The following is a 19,548-nucleotide window of genomic DNA, read 5'->3' as shown; positions in this document are numbered from 1 at the left end:
AACTCCATAGTTCCAACGCCGCTATCTCTCATTGATTCCCACAGTATTACTGAACCACCCCAACGATTAACTGTTCCGTTCAAACAAACTTTGAACTATATTTTGACATTACTGCAGCATATCTGAGTCAGTTTAAAATTAATTTTCATAATTTCGAGAATTATTGCTTGACAATGGTCACATTACGAAGAGCAATAACTTTAGAAATAAGAAAACTTGTGGTGTAGCTATATTTTGAAGGTAAATCCTTTAGAGATACTGGTAATATTATTGGAAGAGCTCATTCCAGGGTACAAAAGATCGGAGATAAGTGGAGATATGAAGAAACATTGAAGAACTTCACTGGCAGAGGCAGAAACCATGTAATAATAATAATAATAAATGCCTTTATTGGTGACCCTTAATGTATTACAGAATAAATCAAATTAAATTACCCAAAATAAACTAATCCAAAAACTACATCACATTCAAAATTAAATCGTTCAAATTTAAAACTATTCAAAACTAAACTAAACTATATAAGTTACAATAAGGGCCCAAATGGTGCGATATCAGGCGCGGTACCTGGTTTTCGTATCGAACCACGAGAAAAACAAAAATAAAAATAAAAAGAAATATATATATATAATAATAAAATATAATATAATAATAATAAACTATTGCGTGAGAAGTAAACGCTGCCTGTAACGCCGCCGAAATGATGATACACTTAATTTTTTAAATACTGATGGAATGTCATTATATACCTGCTGAACCGTATAGGAAAATGATCGCGTATATAGAGTTAACCTATGTTCCGGTATAACAAGAAGTGATTTCCTCCTAATGTTCACATTATGAACGTCCGTGCGATGCCTAATTCTGCTGTGCAAATAAGGTGGCCTTCCGCTGCAGAGCAGTTTGTGTATTAAACAAGCCGTATGTAGTCGCCTCCTGTTAGCCATGTTCAACCAGTTAGCCATAGACAAGGTATGTGAGATCCTATCGTATATGTGAGTTTACGAAAGCTCATCAACAAGCCTCAAAGCTTTTGGGAAAGTGTAATGTTCGCTGATGAGACTAAAGTTAATCTTTGGGGTTCAGACGGGAGGTAAATAGTCTGGAGGAAACCAAATTCATACAAAGGTGCTCAAAAACAAGAATTTGGTGTGAACAGCTAAACATGGGGGTGGTTCTGTAATGGTGTGGAAATCAATGGCAGCCAGCGGTTCGAACGCCTATGGAGTTTATGTCAAAGCTCTCAAAAACTCAACCTTCCGACTGTGTTCTGGTTCCAGCAAGATAATGATCCTAAACATACCTCATACCTTGTGGAGGAATGGTTATTACACAATACTTCAAAACAACTAAAAACACTACCACGGTCTCCGCATATGAATTTTATTGAACATTTATGGGGAGAAGTTAAGTTTCAGTTAAAAAATAGCAAGTGCCGAAACAAAAGCGAATTGAACTACACCAAAAAGTTAGTGGATTCTATGGCACGGCGAATACCAACCTAAGTTTAGGTTTATCACTTTTGCTTAACTGTATACTCAATTTTATTTCGTCAATTTCGAGTCATTTCTTATTATTGTTAATATTGTGATTATCTTATTTGGAAAACTGAATTGTTTTGTATTCAATTTAGTTAATAAGATTGTTGTTAATATATATACATCACAAACTTTAAAATAAATTAATAATTATTTGATATATTCATATCTTCCATTCCCTGTATACTGAGTTTTGTGAGCAACTGTAAGTAAACAAAAAAGAATTATGTAAAATGTAAAAATTAAAAAGAAAATTTTAAATTCAGTATGTAAATATAATTAATGAAATGTCAAATTACATTTTTTGAAACCATTCGAAACAAATTGAGGCATTAATTTGAAAAACAACACATGTCCAATAAAAATTTTGAGAAAATGCATAAAGATATCTGAAAATCGAATAAAAACATAGTTCTTGTTTTGGCTTGGGCAGACATAAGAAAAGAACCAGATTTCGTGGTAAAAGTTCTTTAAGATAAACATCATGGAAGTGACTTCATTTTGACCACGTTTGGCCATTCCCTCCCAATATGTGCAAATATTAACATCATTGCTTCCGATTTCGTGTGTTCCAAACACATAATGCCTAATAAGTTGTCTACTATCAAATACTTACTTGGTTCTTAAATTAGGTAGCGGAAGATTTTGCATAAAATCGAAAGCAATGGCCGTTATTTTAGGATCACTTTGAAATTTCGCTTTATGCTTTCGTTTTATATCGTAGAAAACTTTTGCTTTAGTCTGATGGAGATGTCACTATTAAACAAGCTGACAGACTTTTCGGACAACTAATGTTTTTACACTATTTGATGTTTGGAATGTGTGTATATAGTACTATGTAAATCTGCATAAGGTAGATTTTTGGTTAAAATGAATATATGTTATTTTTCAAACAAAAGCCTCAATTAAGACAGAGTGCTCACCACAAATAAATCTAAAACAGATTGTAAAAGTTACATCTACTTTTTACATTCGACGATCTTTGCGGATAAGAACAACCTGATCTTTCATTGAACTATAGAATGCCTTGTATCTAAATATTAGTGCAATTGATAAATTTATAATTATTTTAGCTCATTTCTGCATAACCAGTTATGACGTGTTAACTTTATAAACACCAAATTTGAAAAAAATTGTATGTTGAAAACAAATTGGGATATCAAGATAATTTAACATGAATTCAATTTTTAACTCAACTCTTTGGTTATTATAGAAAGACAATTAAAAAAAATATCTTTCAAGAACAAATTGCGATATCACCATGAAATAAAAAACATTTTAAAGTAAGTCTAATTTACTTCTGCATATTTAAGAGTATTTTATCATCAATTTGTGTCTTCTGCAACACTTGTATATTACAAATAGTTAAATACGTTTTATTGCACCTAATAATCAAAAGTTCAGTTAAATCTACTATAAACAGAAATGAGACCAAAAAACAAATTTCTTCAAATTAATACCTAATATACCTAATGGAAATTAATTTCCTCAAAAAACGAGATGGCTGGAACTTATTGAAAAGTATGGGATATCATTATTATACACTCACTGCTTGTAGAAAATAGTAGTAATTGAAACAGAAGCCTACAGTATATGTACCCATGCGAATCTGTGCATTTTCCTTGGCAAGCGTTGCTTTGCAGGTTTCCTGATTATTTGCATCCCTTTGATGACGGTGTTGCTGATAGGCAAATGTGCTTTTATAACCTTGACCCAGTATACGTATAGGCGAATACTTTTTATATAAACCAAGTGAGTTTAATTTCTTTATAAGCAGCAAATCAAGTGAGTGTGATTCTACAATATGTATAAACAATTTTTTATCCCACCGTAACGTCTTATGTAAAAGCTAAAAGTATATGTTTGCTTTGTCCTTTATTGCGCCATTTTTATTTATATAAACAAATTGTGAACGTTGTCTTTGTCTTCGTAGTCGTTCAGTATAAATTTATACACAACTCCAGTCACCATGGTCAGAACATACAGCTTTATCCCATATTTGTGAATCTTGTTTTTGATGTAGATACTTTCTGACAGAAGTCTCCCTCGCCATAACACCAGCGATTAATCTAACGAAAACTCTCTCACGATAATATATATCTGGTGCATTCTTTTGTTGAATTTTGTGATTGAATTTTAAATAATAGATCGAACGATTGGTTTTTCTCAAATTCAGGATTTTTAGAGAAATGTAGCGCATGTAGAATAAGGTAGAAATGATTACTCTTTATCCTTTTAGTAATAGCATAATGGTGAACTATATCCGTTATATCTTGCCATAAAGTGATTCTGGATTTAATTGAGATTCTTTTGAAATATACAGCACCAATTGCCTTATGGTTGGTTTCTTCCACAATTCTGACATCAGTCAGAAAATGACAAATATATCCCAAAGAAAGTTTTTTTTTTGGAAAGTAAGCAGATTAATATGTTACAATATCTACTACATTACCCTATCGGGTTACTTTGTTAAATAACATTTGCTTTGTTCACATCATTTCCTCATCATTCACATTTTGTGGTTGTCCTGTTTCTACATCCTGACCCTCTGCCTGATTTATTTGGAAATCATAATTGCAAACGCGAATTGCAATATTATATTATTTGACGGAGCATCTCACAAAAGTCTCCCAAATAAAAGCGAATTTATTGTAAAGTGAAGGTTTTTCTATTGAAACATAGGGAAATAGAAGAATCGATGGTTCAAGTAAAAATACAAAATTTCAAACAATTCCTTTGCCAAGTCTGCCTTAAGATACTGTTATTTAAATTTCGGGGTACTTCAAATAGCGATGAGGGCACAAATAAGTACTGAGCATGCTGGTAAACATGAAAAACACCAAATTTATTGAAAATTGTAGGTTTTTATAATAAGGCATTTAGAAGAATCGGTGCTGTGAAGTAAAAATATAACATGAATAAAATTCTAATTAGAATGTTTTCCAGTCACGCAACGTTAACTTTATAAGCTGATTCATAAGTTTGCGACAATTGCGTTTTCATTTTTAGAAGAGGGTCACATTATTAACTCCACCCTCTACTCTCTAATTATCTAATTATTATTGCTACTATATAATTATATAGGCTTTTAATTCTTTAAGGATGGTTGATTTAAATGCTGCTTGGTGTTCTGTATCAAATGTCATGTTGTAAGACACTAAAAAGTTTCAACATCTATAAAGGCGTGAATAAATTCAAATTCTTCCCTAAAATAGGTAGATATAAATCTTAAAGAGATTCGTACCAACTAGAATTTGTAATTATAAGTAACGAAGACATTATGAGAAAGTACTTGTTGATTCTAAATAAGGCAAAGTAGTAATTAATTTACAAGGAGAGGTCGATACAGTCAAAAATGTATGAAGATAAAATAAATTCTAAAAATAGTCTGTCATAGTAGTCAATACTAAGACATCTTCATGGCTAACGGTGGTGAGGAAATATGAATCAGCGTGTTCAGTGCCTTACTATCATAAACAGTTATCTTTTGGCGCGGACCAACAACACTATAAATACGCTGTTGTATTACATCTCAATACATGTTAATGATACCTTATACTACAGAAACGAGATCATTCTGGTCTTCAACATTGGAGTTGAAGAGGGTTGTTTTTTGTTAATAATATTTGGCCTATTTAGTTCAATAAGTGAATTGATCTAATTTGAAAGATAATAAGAGACAATGAAAGATTCTAACTGCATAAAAAAGTTGATACATTATTAATGTAAATATTCACGAAGTAAAGCACCGGCCGTAAGCGCCTTAACTACGATTTTCTTCCTCGCCTCGTTAAAGATAATGTCGACCTTGATGCATAAAAAACAATTTTATTGTATTTACATTGCAAATAAATAATATTTAATTTAATACTTCTAAAATGGAATATACAAACTTTCACAAGTTCTTGTATTGTTCTTGTCGTTATTTGGTATTTAGCACGCTCTTCGACACCATTAGTCACCGATCGGTGACTTAACGGCTCCGTCGACATCCTGTTTGTATCCCTATTGCACTGCACGGCCAAATACGTATCCTCTCGAACAGCAGAAACCGCGTCCTGGTAATTGGAATTATCCTGCGGCAATTCCTGCCGACGGCCCCGGAATTTGTGTGCGAACAATGAGCGAACAAGACTCTTGCGGCACCAATTAACCTCTGAGTCTTCTTCCATTTTAGGGAATTGCCAACTGTCGGACAGAAAATAGTACCCGATGGCGAAGTGTTACAATAGCACCGCTAAATTGGTGATAACAGAAAGAGTTCGTCGAGTTGTGATAAATAGTTATTACCAACCAAGAGAGTCAACAAAATAAGAAAAGTTACCATATTGTTGTTTTTTTAAACATTGGTATTTGGTTTTTACGCAATAATTTCCACTTTAATTATACATTGACTTCGTCGATTAAAGTATTGCAAAAAGAAGCAAAATGAATGTAGTTAAAGAAACAGAAGAAAAAGAACCTTTAAGAGATGTTTAAAGGAGGATCTTCAACGATAAGAGGCCAGAGCGGCAAACGGGTTAACGGTACTCCAGAGGACTTCCACGTGGAAGGGGCCATGAAGCGAGCCGTTTGCGACTTGAACGGCGTGCGTAATGAGCGCGCCAGCCAGACAAGAAGCGAAGTAAAAGAAGAGGAAGACGATGAAGAAGAAGGCACGACGGCCCGAATAACGGTCTTCAAGCTCGCCGCGAGTAACTGTACAACCGCTGCTCCCTGGTAACCTAGTGCCAAAGCAACTGAGTACCGCTACTCGAGAACTCGATGCCTTCTTCACATCGCTGTTTAACACGGACCGATCCAGCCGCTTCCCATACGCCTCAAGAACATCCGGATGTTCCAAACACGGTCAACACTCGGTGATTCATAACATTTCTACACGGTCTTTAATGAACAATCTTTAAAGATAGAAACATGGTTTTTTTTTCTACATTTTATTATTATTTTGGTCGTATTAGTCGAGATTTTTTAATTTCTTTTGAATTAGAAACATGTAAGAAATGACATTTTGTTAAAAAATGTTTCTAGTTTTATCCATTTCTGTTCTAAGATGTAAATAAATTATTTCATTTCATTTCTAGTCTCATTATTTCTTAAATGGAAATAAAAATATACGCATAAGTATCCGCAAAGCTTACTACTCCAAACTGCTATGCAGATGTGGATGTTGCCAGAAACGTTGGATCGTTGCCCGTTTACTCCTCAAAGAGCATTAAATTTTTATACGAAATAACTATACTCGTGTATAATATTGATTAATTATACTTTAACGAGCACAAAAATAGGATTATTTTGAATTACTAAAATTCCTCAAATCTTAAACTTATCTATTCCCGTACAAAATCAAAAAATCACTTGATTACAGTTTATGAAACTTTTAATTACAATTCTAAAAACAGCATCAAAGAAATTATTTACTCAGTCACATGGTTAATTAAACTTGGTTAACTACTAACTAATGTAATACCAAAACCATAAAAATGGAATCGGAGTCTCCTCACGTAGATTTATAAATTTTAGAGCAAGAATTCTACACTGGGATCATCCTTCACAATATACTAAGATACCCTTTAAAACTTCCAGGTCAAATATAACGAGAACTAGTTGATATATTTCAGTTCTGAAAAGAAGTAGTTAGAGAACGTAAACAACTCCTAAGTATCAACATCTCTGAAATCATTTATTTTTATCTAATAACAAGATTCTTTGTATTTTCAACAGAAACTTTAGAATATTAAGTAAGGGTTCAGAGATATGGTAAGAGAAGTCGTAGTTACTATTACAGATTAGTTTTTGAGTTCACATAATATCATATTTAGAGAAAATATGCTTTGCTTGAGAAGTTATTGACTAATATATCCAGAACTATGGACAATATGAACTATATTATGAAGACAAAACAACAAACTATTTAATTAAGAGCTTTATTTTAGATTAACAAACTAAGTTAATCTGAAGATGGAGTGACAAATCAGATATACAAAAAGACAAAATATTATCATATAGAAAATCTAAATTATTGGGGAAGAATAATACGGAAACATCGAGAAAGGGGGCAGATTCATATTCAAGTAGAAAGAACGGTATAGCGAATTGAAAATTTAAGCTAATGTCCTATATTAGTAGAAAAGAGGGAAAGAAATAATTGCTTCATACCGAGTATAAAGATTTACAAAGATTGACACAGACAAGCTAACAAGAACCAGATTGCTATCTCAATCCATTCCTGATAGAACACGGTTTTTTCTACACGGTCTCTTCAAAATAGGAAGGTGAGACACAGCAGATTGTTTCGTTGATAAATTGATACTCCCGAAAATACAGTAACAATATGTGAGAAATTTTAACGCGAAAGACCAAAATGCAAGATGATCTATGGGCCGTCATAAAGTAAGAACAAAATATGGCCATAATGCTAAAGAGCGTAGAGAAATGGGACAACGAAGTGAATATAAAAACAAGAACCCCTCTCCTCTATATTAAAAATTTATACAAAGTATTCATTTTTTATAATTACCCACGTGATAATGTCCCGTAGTGCTTAATTCTGAGGTCTTTACTCTATCTGCACTTTTTTAATGATTTTCCATTCTATATTGGTAGCAGTGCTAACTGCCACCTTTATGCTGACGACGCCACTCTGTTAATTAAGGGTCGGAACATCGATGATGTCCTTGAATTGTCACACAACGTTCTGAATAGGACACGCGAGTCGATTGTAGCCAATAAATTTTCGCTAAATGATTTAAAAACAGTTAAAACGACATTTAAACTCAGAAATTCGAATATTTTGAACTGCAGTCACACAAGGTTCTTAGGGGTGTATATTACACCACCTAATTTAAAATTTGATGATCATGCTACCATAATAGGGGGAAAGATAAACCGTAGTATTTTTGCATTGAGATGCCTGATGAGTACAGTTTCGCTAGATGTAGCCAAGTTGGCGTATCACGCGTTGGTCCATTCCATAGTAACCTATTGCATTTTGGTATAGGGTAATAACTCTTCTGGCGCACATATTTTCAAACGGCAACGACGTGCTATTCGTGTCCTGGGCAATGAGACTTGCTGGGATGTTTGCAAATTTTTATTCAAAAAGTTCAGTATTCTTACAATTCCTTGTGACTCTATACTTTATGCGAACAGCAAAAAGTCGGCGTACCAACCAACTGAGGTGCATGGATACGGGACTAGGTGTAGGCACAACTTGAGGCCAAAATGCTGTCGTTTGAATATGTCACAACGGGGACCGGAATTCAAATCCCAGCAGTTGTTCAATCGATTGCCTCTTAACACCCGATGATTATCAAATGTAGCTCTGAATAAAACGCCTTAAGCCTTTTCAATTTGCAATGCTCCTTTTATTTTTTGTAATGACTGACGAGTGCAAGAGAATTGTTTATTCTTAGAAACACAATATAGTATTATTATTATAAGTAACTTTTTTCCTATTTTAATGATAAGGAAAAGGGTTTTCAAAACTACGTTTGAAAGTATGATAACCCGAAGTAATGCACGATAAGAAAATGTGCAAGGATTATAGACGAATTCACTGTCAAGTAATCCCGTGTATCTGCACGTAGATTTCTTAATCACATCTACTAAAAACTACTAAAAAACGAGTTAGGTTGGGTTGGGTTGAGTTGCGTTGGATTGCATTGGAACTTTTGCCCGAAAAATTAATGCCGTCTACACCATAAGTACTATAGTGCAATATTACAATGAGGCTCATGATCAAACCCTTTGAGACAAACTATTCCAGAGGTTCAACCGAAATCAGTTCTAAATGTTAATTGAATTTCTGAAATGTCAAAATTGTCTAAATACCTGTCTGAAAACACCTCCTCCACTACTTTGAGTAGAACCCAAAATAAAACAAATTAGATTATTGAACACTGATAATCTTTTTTTAGCTTTGTTTTGGTAAAAGTAAGATCCTATTACAATTCCGTTAATTATCTCATTTCAAATTTTGATCTCAATTTGTATTTTGAGACTCTATATTCATCGTAGTATAACCATTTGACTAAAACTATATCGTGTCATAATTTTCATGTTCTTAGATACCGCCATATACGAGTTCCTAGTAGTTCTAAAACTCCCTGATCTATAAAATGTCACAGATACATAGATGAGATATGATATCGTAGATTAAAGTCTATTTTAAACGTTTCAGTGTAGAACTAAAAAAAATTGCAACTGCAATCATTAAGCATTAAGCGAAACCGTTACACATTTTCGGTGGTTGACTACATCATCGTAGGATGATCGTGAAGAGGGTACAGCGTGGAAGAGGAGTTGGTGAAACACGTTAATGGGACTACAAGGCTTTTTCTTCGAGATGGTCAATTAGATAACCACACAATTAGGGCTAATTCTAGCCTTTGTCTCTAAAGTATGATCTCAGTCATTACCGAAATGAAGGTAAGGCCAAGAGATCTGATGAATTCTGCTTGAACCTGTTTCCTCTTTTACTAACTCAGAATCTTGAGGTTAGTCCTTATCATCTCTTGTATGAAGTCGGGAAATTGTACATCATATTCTGTGACATGACTTGGTTTATATAGATTCCGACTCTAATTTTTAAATGTTGCATTTGAACCAAAAAACATTTTCTCTGTGACTTTACAGGATGTTGATACAAGAAGATACATCAAAAGTAATAGTAGTACTCTATCATTTCTTTCAAATTCAAATCCTGTAACTTGTCTTATGCAAGAGTCATAGTGAACGATGGAACACAAGCGATGTAAAACAATTTATGCACTTGAGGAAAGAATTGAAGAAAATAGCGAAATTAACAGAAATGATCATTAAGAAAATATTTTGTTGAGTATGATTACAGGTGAAAGAAGTATAAGAGTTAGGCTGAGGCCTATTCCTAAATCTAAAGCCAATTTAAAATCAAAATTCCTCCACTAAATTTCACAGCCACTATTTGCTATTGCTTATTGAGCAAACATCAGTGCTAAATCTTTCGACACCCACAATCTGTGGATAGTTGTATAAAAGTAGTAACAGAAGTTAATAAAATTTGACGTTAGACTTGGCTTCAGAGATGACTTCATCCGAGTCATCAATCACAGTGTTTTGAGACCAAAGCAAACTTTCAAGTTTAACAGTTCTGCCTATTGTAATAATCCATCTGATTTGAATCAAATGAAAAACAGTTTAAAAAATATATTGTATCTCTAACTTGGGCTAAATTTATAACCCAACCTAAAGAAATCTTTATTGTCAAATTTGAACCATAACACTCAATTTATTATTTATTAACATTCTATTTTTATGCGAACATTTACAAAATTATCTAAGAAACATTATTATAGTTGGTAACAAAAGATTTTGTTTATAGAATAAATTAAAATCACTTTAAATCAAATTAATTTTTTGGGGTTAACCAGGTTCTAATAATACTAATTACAAATACAACAATATCCCATAAACGAGATTATCATTTTTAACATCTCCAATCTACAATAAATTTTCCACAAAAGGTAAAAGGTTTAAAAGATACTAAAACACACATTGTGGCACCTTTTAAGAAAATACGTGTAGTTAAATACGGTAATTCACGTTATATTCAAAGAGCAAATGTTCTCGCGTTACACCGACATTTTAGAAACGTGCAATTTAGTTAAAGATTAACGCGAGATTACGCGAAACGTAGACGACCGCTCGAAATTAGCAATTAGCCGCAATTTGTTTGCTTTTATGATCATCGTGGTCGTTATTTAGTTATCATACACTGTGACGTATCGTTAATATTTCCTACATTAATTAGCATTGTATCTAAATGTCTACATAAAATAGTAATAAAAACAAATAACTCTTTTTAATAGACTTAACGCAAAAAGTGCGTTAGTTAAAACGTGTTGTTGACTTATTTATTTTTTAGTAATTTTCTTTTGAGTTTCTAGAAAAGAACTGTTTTATTAACAGTTTAAAAATAAAAAAAAAAGTGCGTAAATGTAATAATTAACATAAATATACGGTAACAGTTATTTCGTTGACAGTCTAAATTTTTGTGTACATATTTACGCGCAGAAGCTTTCGTTATGATATTTGCGCAGAACGAATTTAACCCACTTTTAAGATACGTTAAACTAACCCTAATTATAAAATACATATGCTTACGAATTATCTATTAGGAAGAATAAAAAAATTAAATGAGAAACGTGTCTCCTCTAATCAAGAAAAGTCTTTTATTTTATTAACTTGCTTTCCGCATTTTATCATTTTTTTTTTGGTCGTTAGGACCAAAATGTGTGCCTTTGGGTTCATAATCCGACATTCTCATTAGAATAATTAAAAAGGATTAGTTTTTTTTCAACGTGTTGATTAAATTATACCTACTTTTAATTATTATGTTGAAATTAAAATGTTAATTTATCGGGAAATATGAAGTTGTTAAAAATACCAATTACAGTAAAAATTCGATATCACGGACTAATACGGGGAATGGAGTCTCTGTTATAGCCAAAAGTTCGTTATATAAAAAATATTAATGCACACCGTTGCGTTCAGTTTACCTGGCTTTATATTTATACCAAGGACGGTAGAATAGAGGATTCCTACATCTCGGTAACAAGTAGAAGTATAGCTAGAAGGACCGTTTGTGACGTCACGCATAGATAAGCAACTGCTTTTTCACTATTTGAATTCGCAAATGCTTAATTTGTGCAATTCGTGTTTTGTAATAATGTTAGTTTGAGACTTAAGAAATAATAAAGCATAAAGATCTTGTGTTAGTGTTGGTTCCACTCTTAGTTCAATAAAAATATATAAGAATCTAACGCTGAATAACAATTAAAACTAGAACTAACACTAGACCTAGAACTGGAAAGTTTCGTTTTAGTCTGAAGACGCACCGCTAAACCCGAAACTTTCTAGTTCTAGGTCTAGTGTTAGTTCTAGTTTTAGTTCAATGAAAAATATACAACAATCTAGTGCTGAATAACAACTGAAACTAGAACTAACACTAGCATTAGAACTAACACTAGACCTAGAACTAGAAACATTCGGGTTTAGCCGTCTTAAGAGACGTAGGGCTAAATCCGAATGTTTCTAGTTCTAGGTCTTGTGTTAGTTCTGCTTTTCGTTCAATAAAAATATGCGCTGAATAACAATTAAAACTAGAAGGTTCCGTATACATCGTATAGACACGGGGAATTCCCCGAGTTTATCTATAAACGTGAAATAGAGCAACTTGAGGTTTAACCTGAGTTGATAATATTAATAGTATGACTTAAAAATATGTTGTTCGTTATATCTGAAGTCAGTTTTAATGGGGCCCGTTATATAGAGGTTTTACTATGTTAAAAATTTTTACGATTTTGCTTTAACTATTTTAGTGCTAGAAATCTTGTCTAAAATTTCAAGATACGTATAGACATGTAAAATTTATAGCATAGTTTTATTTTAGTACCTCCTGTTTCGCTCCTTCTACCTCTTATCTATGATAATTCCTTGATAACCAAGCTTTTCCATTAAAATGTCATTTGCTTATCTAACCCCTCCGAATTTATACGTTACGTAAAAGATTTAAGACTTTTAAATGCAACTACAACATGCTTCAATTTGAAAATCAATAACAAAATAAAAAAACATTCACAACATCGATAGTAGTAGAATGTTGTATACCTAACCTTTACCTGTCATGACGGTATTCGACGGTGATGGTGGAGCTTGTGTTGAAGCTGTGGTCGTTGGAGTGACATTTTCGACTCTTGTTTCGGACGTGGATGTCTCCTCGTCCACCTCTTGGAGATCCACGGTTGCAACTTCCTGTCCAGCCAGTTTGAGATGATTTATAAGAACGGCGGTCACAAAAAGAGTTTTCAGTCTTTTTAGTTGGTTTTAACCTTAGTATTTCGTAAACGTCACGAAAAAACAAGAGGTTGTAATAGAAGAAGGCTCGTGGTGCATTGACATCAAACTTTTACGTTTACTTAAAAAATTTACGTTTAAAGAAATTCACGATAAAACGCGACCTCCGATCGTTTGGTTTCGGGTGGTGTTGGTGTGTCGAAAACGTTTCGGCTATTGAGACATCTTCAGTCAAGGTTCAGTCTAATACAGTCTTCTAAAATTGTCTTAAATTTTTTTTTGTTGTCGTAAAATATTGCTTAGGCAATCTAAGAATTGTGACTAATCTTTAATATTTAATTATTTGTTTAGTTTAATTTCCTAGATTTCTAAAATTATGTATAAGTTATTAAGAAATTTTTTTGCTAAAAAGTGTTGTTTTTTTATTAAATATGTATAATGATGTATATGTTATGTATAATAATAATAAGAAGGCCTCTATAAGTATTAATTAAAAATTACTAATTTATAATTAATTTTTAAAGTATTTACATACAAACTCGAAAACGGAGACTTTTCTTTTATTTTTTGAACTGTATGGTGATTCTCAACGACAAAACCCTCAACAACACCCCTTTTAGACTATTTGCAAAAATTCTAACAATCGATAAATCGGCATTTATGCTCTTTTTTCTCTGTTTTGTACATCACATTTACTCGGAACACATAGGACTGGATCTTCTCTTTTACGGGGGTAGTTTTCAGCGATGATCTTCCCTCTATTTTCTTTCACACCTCCTCTCCTTTAATCCTCTCCTCTTATTGAACTTTAGCAATCGATCGCGCGGCGGCTAACCCCAACTAATTCTCACCGAAAATAACACTTCTATTTAACACGGACCGACGTTTATTTACAGTTTTTTTAGTTCTTTCAGCGAGCTATTACCGCGGAATCTCGGGATTGTTTCAGTTTTCTGTACGCAACCCATCAAAGTCTGTGTTTGGTCGCCTATGATTCAATACAACGACGAACGCTGCATTAAAGCCCGTTTTACAACCACCCAGTATCCTGAAATCTTTCCTAAAGCTCTCTACTACTGAGACATTTCTGAAAGTATTTATAAAAAATTTCAAATATTTCTCAATAAATCGTAACTTTGGTTTCATTCTGATAAAGCTTCTTTTAAAAATCATGTTTTGATATCTGTTTAACATAAGTTGTTTGGTCCGATTTTATTTTAAAATTAAATTTGATATGAAGAAAAATTATGCGCATTTTTATGTAATTTTGGTTTGATGCCTATTTTAATTCAATTTTTTTAAAGCAAATATAATCAATTGTTATACAAAATGTGATTCAGATTTTTTAGGTGGTTGTAACTTGTTCTTTCAAGGAGACGCAAGCGCAACAGCAGGAAGGACATCACGGGCAGGATCCCCGAGCTTTCGATCCATATAACATAGCGTTTACCTGTGGATTCAATAAGGGAGTTATTGGGTCGTAACCCAGATGGAGCTTTCATTCACAGGCGCATTTTCAGGTTTCTTTCAACATTGGGCGGGTTGGTGGCGAACGTTCGGATGCGTGCGCCGCCGTTGAAAAGCATCATCTGAAAGCTGGCGCCGATTTCAGCGATTTAAATGCACCCCTAAATGTAGGTCAATTGCTACGATGACGAGAGTGACGTCGGCGCCTGAAAATCTTATTGAGTCTTTTTTTGGACGATTTTTTTTGTAAGTTACGATCAAAATTATTACGTAAGTACTATATAATTAGATTTTATTCATTTAGGTTTAATCATTCTTGCTGGGAGTAGATTTTAAATATTTATGACGATTTTTTCTAAACACGATAGAAACAGAACTTAACGGTTATTGTAGAACGTTGTTAAACGTTTAAAGTTGTTAAACGTTTAATCGTGTATTTGTTAAACAAAAATTAATCGAGAGGCGAAATTTGCACCTACGTGCCGAGCTTTCTAGCACGTGATAACGGTTCTAATGGCATTGGTGTGACTTTGGCCGTTCTGCTTGATTACACAATAACAGTATCTATTCGAAAAGTTTAAATGCAATAAATCAATGGAATCCTATAATTTAATTCATTGTTTGGATAACATTGATATTGTTCATTGAATTTGAACTTAATTGTTCTTCTCTGAAATCATTTATATTTTTAAAAAATTTGATTTTTATCTTTAAATAATTGATAAATGTTACAATCATAAATTTAAAGCAACACATAAATGGTTTTGAATAATTCCAGCAGATTTGAATAATCGTTTTATTGTCTTATTTTAAGAAGCCCAACCCAACCCGTCTCTCTGTTTCAGCCCTCTTGATATGTCAAACAGCTGATTGTCATTCTCTACATCTCTTTTATTTTGGCATAGATCTGTTTGAGATAAATATTGATAAAACATCTAGAATCATTTAACTATAAACACAGGTTTTTATATGAATTTGAATTTTATCAATAAAAACAATTCATTATCAATCTCGTGCCTCAATATCTTCTGTCTGTATGTATGCTATACATCTTATACAATACAACTATTGCTCTGTATTCTGGAATTACGCATCTCTATTATGGAAAGTCCCTCATTGCTGCTTCAAATACTGCTCCAAATTCTTGAAACATTCAATCATAGACTTGGATTTTGAATTAACATTGAATTCTCTCACCAATTTTAGAGTGTAATGAGTTCTTTTCATTCAAAAGCTTAACTTGTATAATTGTATATGATTAGAGCAACGCAATGCTTAGAATTAAATGAGTTTTCTAGGACAATAACTCAAAACAACACTTAAGAAGCACGATAAAATAACATAATTTGTTTAAATTTACTTCTATCTTGTTAAATACTATTACATCATAACTTTTTTACAACTTACAAGCAATAAATTTAATTTTACTAGTATATGTCACAGATTTCCCTTAGATTTTACGAGTGCTGATTGCATAATTAAATTTATTAATTTATTAGTTTGTAAAATCAATGAATCCTCAATTTTTATCTTACAAGCGTTGTTTGTTGTTTGTCTTATAAAAACAATATAAGAAAGCGTTAAAAGCAAGAATAATAAGATAGATAATAATATATTTACTTCATCGAGTGAAAACGACAAATGTGTACTTCGAAAATTATGCTAAAAGCGTATAAATTTTTAATTTGGATCAAATCCATCGAATAGTTTAGAATAAAATCACAAACAATCCTATTGTAATGCTGTGTGAAGCTCCAAACGTCAATTGTGTTAAAATCGGACTAATATATGTATAAAATAAGTCTTCGATATGTCCTGCAGTAAGATGGAGGATTTCTTAGTTGCTACTTATTTTTGAAGCTCTGAATCAACAAACTTTGGTTGTAAATGAACAAGGAACAACATATAAAAAGGACTTCAATTTGTAGCATCTGATTTCAGATTAGCAGTTAGGTTACAGGATTACAGATCAAATCGAGAAACTCTAGAAAACAAGCTATACTGCTCAGCGACTTTCCTTGTTGTAGCTCATGCTTTTGATACGATATGGCACCAAGAATTACTTTATAAGCAATACCTCCAACTCTTGGAATCCCACCCAACTGTACGATTTCTTAGAGTGCGACGTGAATGGAATATTTAAATTTTAAACTCATTAGTAAAGGTGTTCCACAAAGTAGCGTTTTGGGACCATCTTTGTTTATTTCCTTTGCATAGGTGATTTTCCCATACGCGAGGAAACCATGGCAACATTCGTGGATGATAGTTGCTACTGGATTAGCAGTACAGAAAGCAAGTAGTAATGTATAGTTGACAGAAAAATGGAAAATCAAACTTAATGAGATTGATTTGTAGTCTTCCCACGTGAATGTCACGTATTGTAAAATAGAGGAAACGCCTATAGTGCACATAAATGGTGTTGTATATGCTAAGATTGTAAAATATCTAAGCATAATTTTGGACACAAGCCTAAATGGAAGGAACGTGTGAACAAAAACGCGAAGAATACGACAACTGTATTGGGAAAAGTAATTAATTGTTTAGAACCAGACCCTTAAACCGATTTGCAGATGATCGTGACGCTCCGTGGTACGTGCGAAATGCGAATCTTCATAAAAACTTAACAATTCCTTTCATTAAAGAAGAAATTAACCGAGTCGCCGGGAAGCACGAGGACTATCTTCGTTCCAACAGCTACTTGACAATACTAACCTTTACCGACGACTTAGGAGGAGAAAAGCTGTTGAATTGGTGCTGTGAGTGCGATTAAACAGAGCGTGTAAAATTTTGCTTGTCAGTGCACAAACCATTGCAATTTTAAACTACCATAAGAAAAAATATTCCATAAAAAGATTGATAAACTGGCAATAAGATTAACTTATCAAGGAAAGGAGCTCTTCTTGGGAGTTCTTTAAATCCCAACAGTTCTGAAAGAAGCTTTAACCTTCCCCGAATTTTTTCGAAACAAGTGAGGTATTACCGATAAAATTCAAGTACTTCACCGTTATAGGAGAGCAAACAACGAGTCGGATAAATGGTGTCTGTGCAAACCTAGAAAATTTAATATTTACGTTTTAAGAAAAATGGGAAATATTGAAAACATACTTCCAAAGTGGTGAGTCTTGAACACAAACTGTAAGAAATTAATTTTTTGTAAGAAAACTGGACAAAACAACCCGTTCATGTTCTCGATCAATGTGCTCAGACGAAAACATTGCTGCCATTGCCCAGAGTGTGCCTGAAAATCGATCAACATCAACTCGTTATCGTTCTCAGAAACTGAGAACCTGAACGTTTTTCACACTTCTCTGAGGAAAATTTTGAATGAATCCGATGCGTTTTCGGTTCCCCCAATGAGGAGATCGTTTGGCCGAAGATGAGCATTTTTAGATGACCTAGAACATTGACATAAATGGTAGTAATAAAGTGGAACCATTCTTGGATCTTTTGAGCAGCATCAATAAAGCAACCCAGAATGGAATTAAGTTACCATCAACTCATAATCTTACTTGGTGACATTTCAAAGAATGAGATATCATTCCATAACACAGGAACTCTTGCTTAGTCATATTAGGTCATACCTTATGCATTTTATGCTCTTTAAAAGAGAAGTGCCTTGATTCAAATTTTCAGAGGATAAGAAACTTAATAGTCAGAGTTCTCTTTGTTTAGCCGTAATTCAAGCAATTTTTTCCCTTAAATTAAACATAAAATGTTATAAAAATCAATGCCTATAATGAGAAATTTTCCTGATAAACTTTCCTATTGTCTGATTAGAAGATGACAAAAACAGTAAATAAAGTTAAATCTAATTCGAAAATATACAAGAAAAATATCGCAAAATTTGTTAATTTTTGAAAGACTTACGAAATAACTTAGAAAACCAAGAATGTATGTATACGTTGGTGTAAAGACTGTAAATTGTTCGATTTCGTTGTTAAGCTAACTTCGAACCGTGCCCATGGGAGTTTTATCCCAAGCAAAAGTCATGAATAAAAACCACCACATTTCAAACAACGCGACAACTAGTTTGAACGCATTATGGAATATGTACATACAAGGACAATAACAGTTGGAACTGGGCCACGCAGCTGCCGCCAATAGACAATGAGGCTTTTTTCTCTACAGTTACGATTACGGGCTTTGTACGAAATTGATTATAATGCATAAAATACAGGTGTCCTAGAACCGAATCCTACCAATCAATGCATTTGGGTACAATTGTTCAATAGATGTTCGTAAATTCTAAATTTAATTTTAAATTTATAATTTCTTCTATTGCAAGTTAAAGTTTTGCTCATAAATATGTTGGTCATGAAGTAAGTCCAAATCAAGAATGCGATAAATAACTAACTGTAAATGAAATAGTGGGACATAAATCGTTAAACCGTGCGTCGCAAAGCAATCAACTGAAGAACTAAGCAAAACGGAACGAATTAGTCGTTATCATCATGTTGTATATTTTATTGAAAACTTTATTATTTTTCCTTCTTTTCTTTCCTTCATCTTCGCTCTATTGTCCAACGTTAGACGTCAGCGAATTTCAATCGTTGCACACGCGTGCTAGTGTAACCGTCTGTGTAAAAGTGTGTCGAAGAACTGTACACGCGTAATTTATGTACACGTACTTACGTCTTGGGGCGTTTATCAAGCAGCTGGCCTCCGAGAGAGTGCATCAAATGAATTTCCAAAACAATCAACAAAAAATAGTTCA

The 19,548-nt window shown here is 33.1% G+C and overlaps 1 protein-coding gene across 3 annotated transcripts in view; it reads right to left on the bottom strand.

The window, feature by feature from the left end:
- LOC111425506 (Hormone receptor 3) overlaps positions 1–19,548 on the bottom strand; it is a 175,280-nt gene that overhangs the window by 127,255 nt on the left and 28,477 nt on the right. The window contains exon 1 of one of the 3 annotated variants that reach the window (XM_071197325.1): positions 13,187–13,671. The exons of 1 other annotated variant lie outside the window; for it this stretch is intronic. In XM_071197325.1, the coding sequence (XP_071053426.1) occupies positions 13,187–13,199 (13 nt within the window). In that variant the 5' untranslated portion in view covers positions 13,200–13,671. Of the gene's footprint in view, positions 1–13,186; positions 13,672–19,548 lie in introns of those variants that run through there. One more of the 3 variants, XM_071197326.1, reaches the window with a different exon arrangement.

Source organism: Onthophagus taurus, chromosome 7 (assembly GCF_036711975.1).
Source record: "Onthophagus taurus isolate NC chromosome 7, IU_Otau_3.0, whole genome shotgun sequence".
Taxonomy (NCBI): domain Eukaryota; kingdom Metazoa; phylum Arthropoda; class Insecta; order Coleoptera; family Scarabaeidae; genus Onthophagus; species Onthophagus taurus.
Note: the sequence above shows the minus strand (reverse complement) of the source record. Positions and strands in the feature narration are given on the sequence as shown.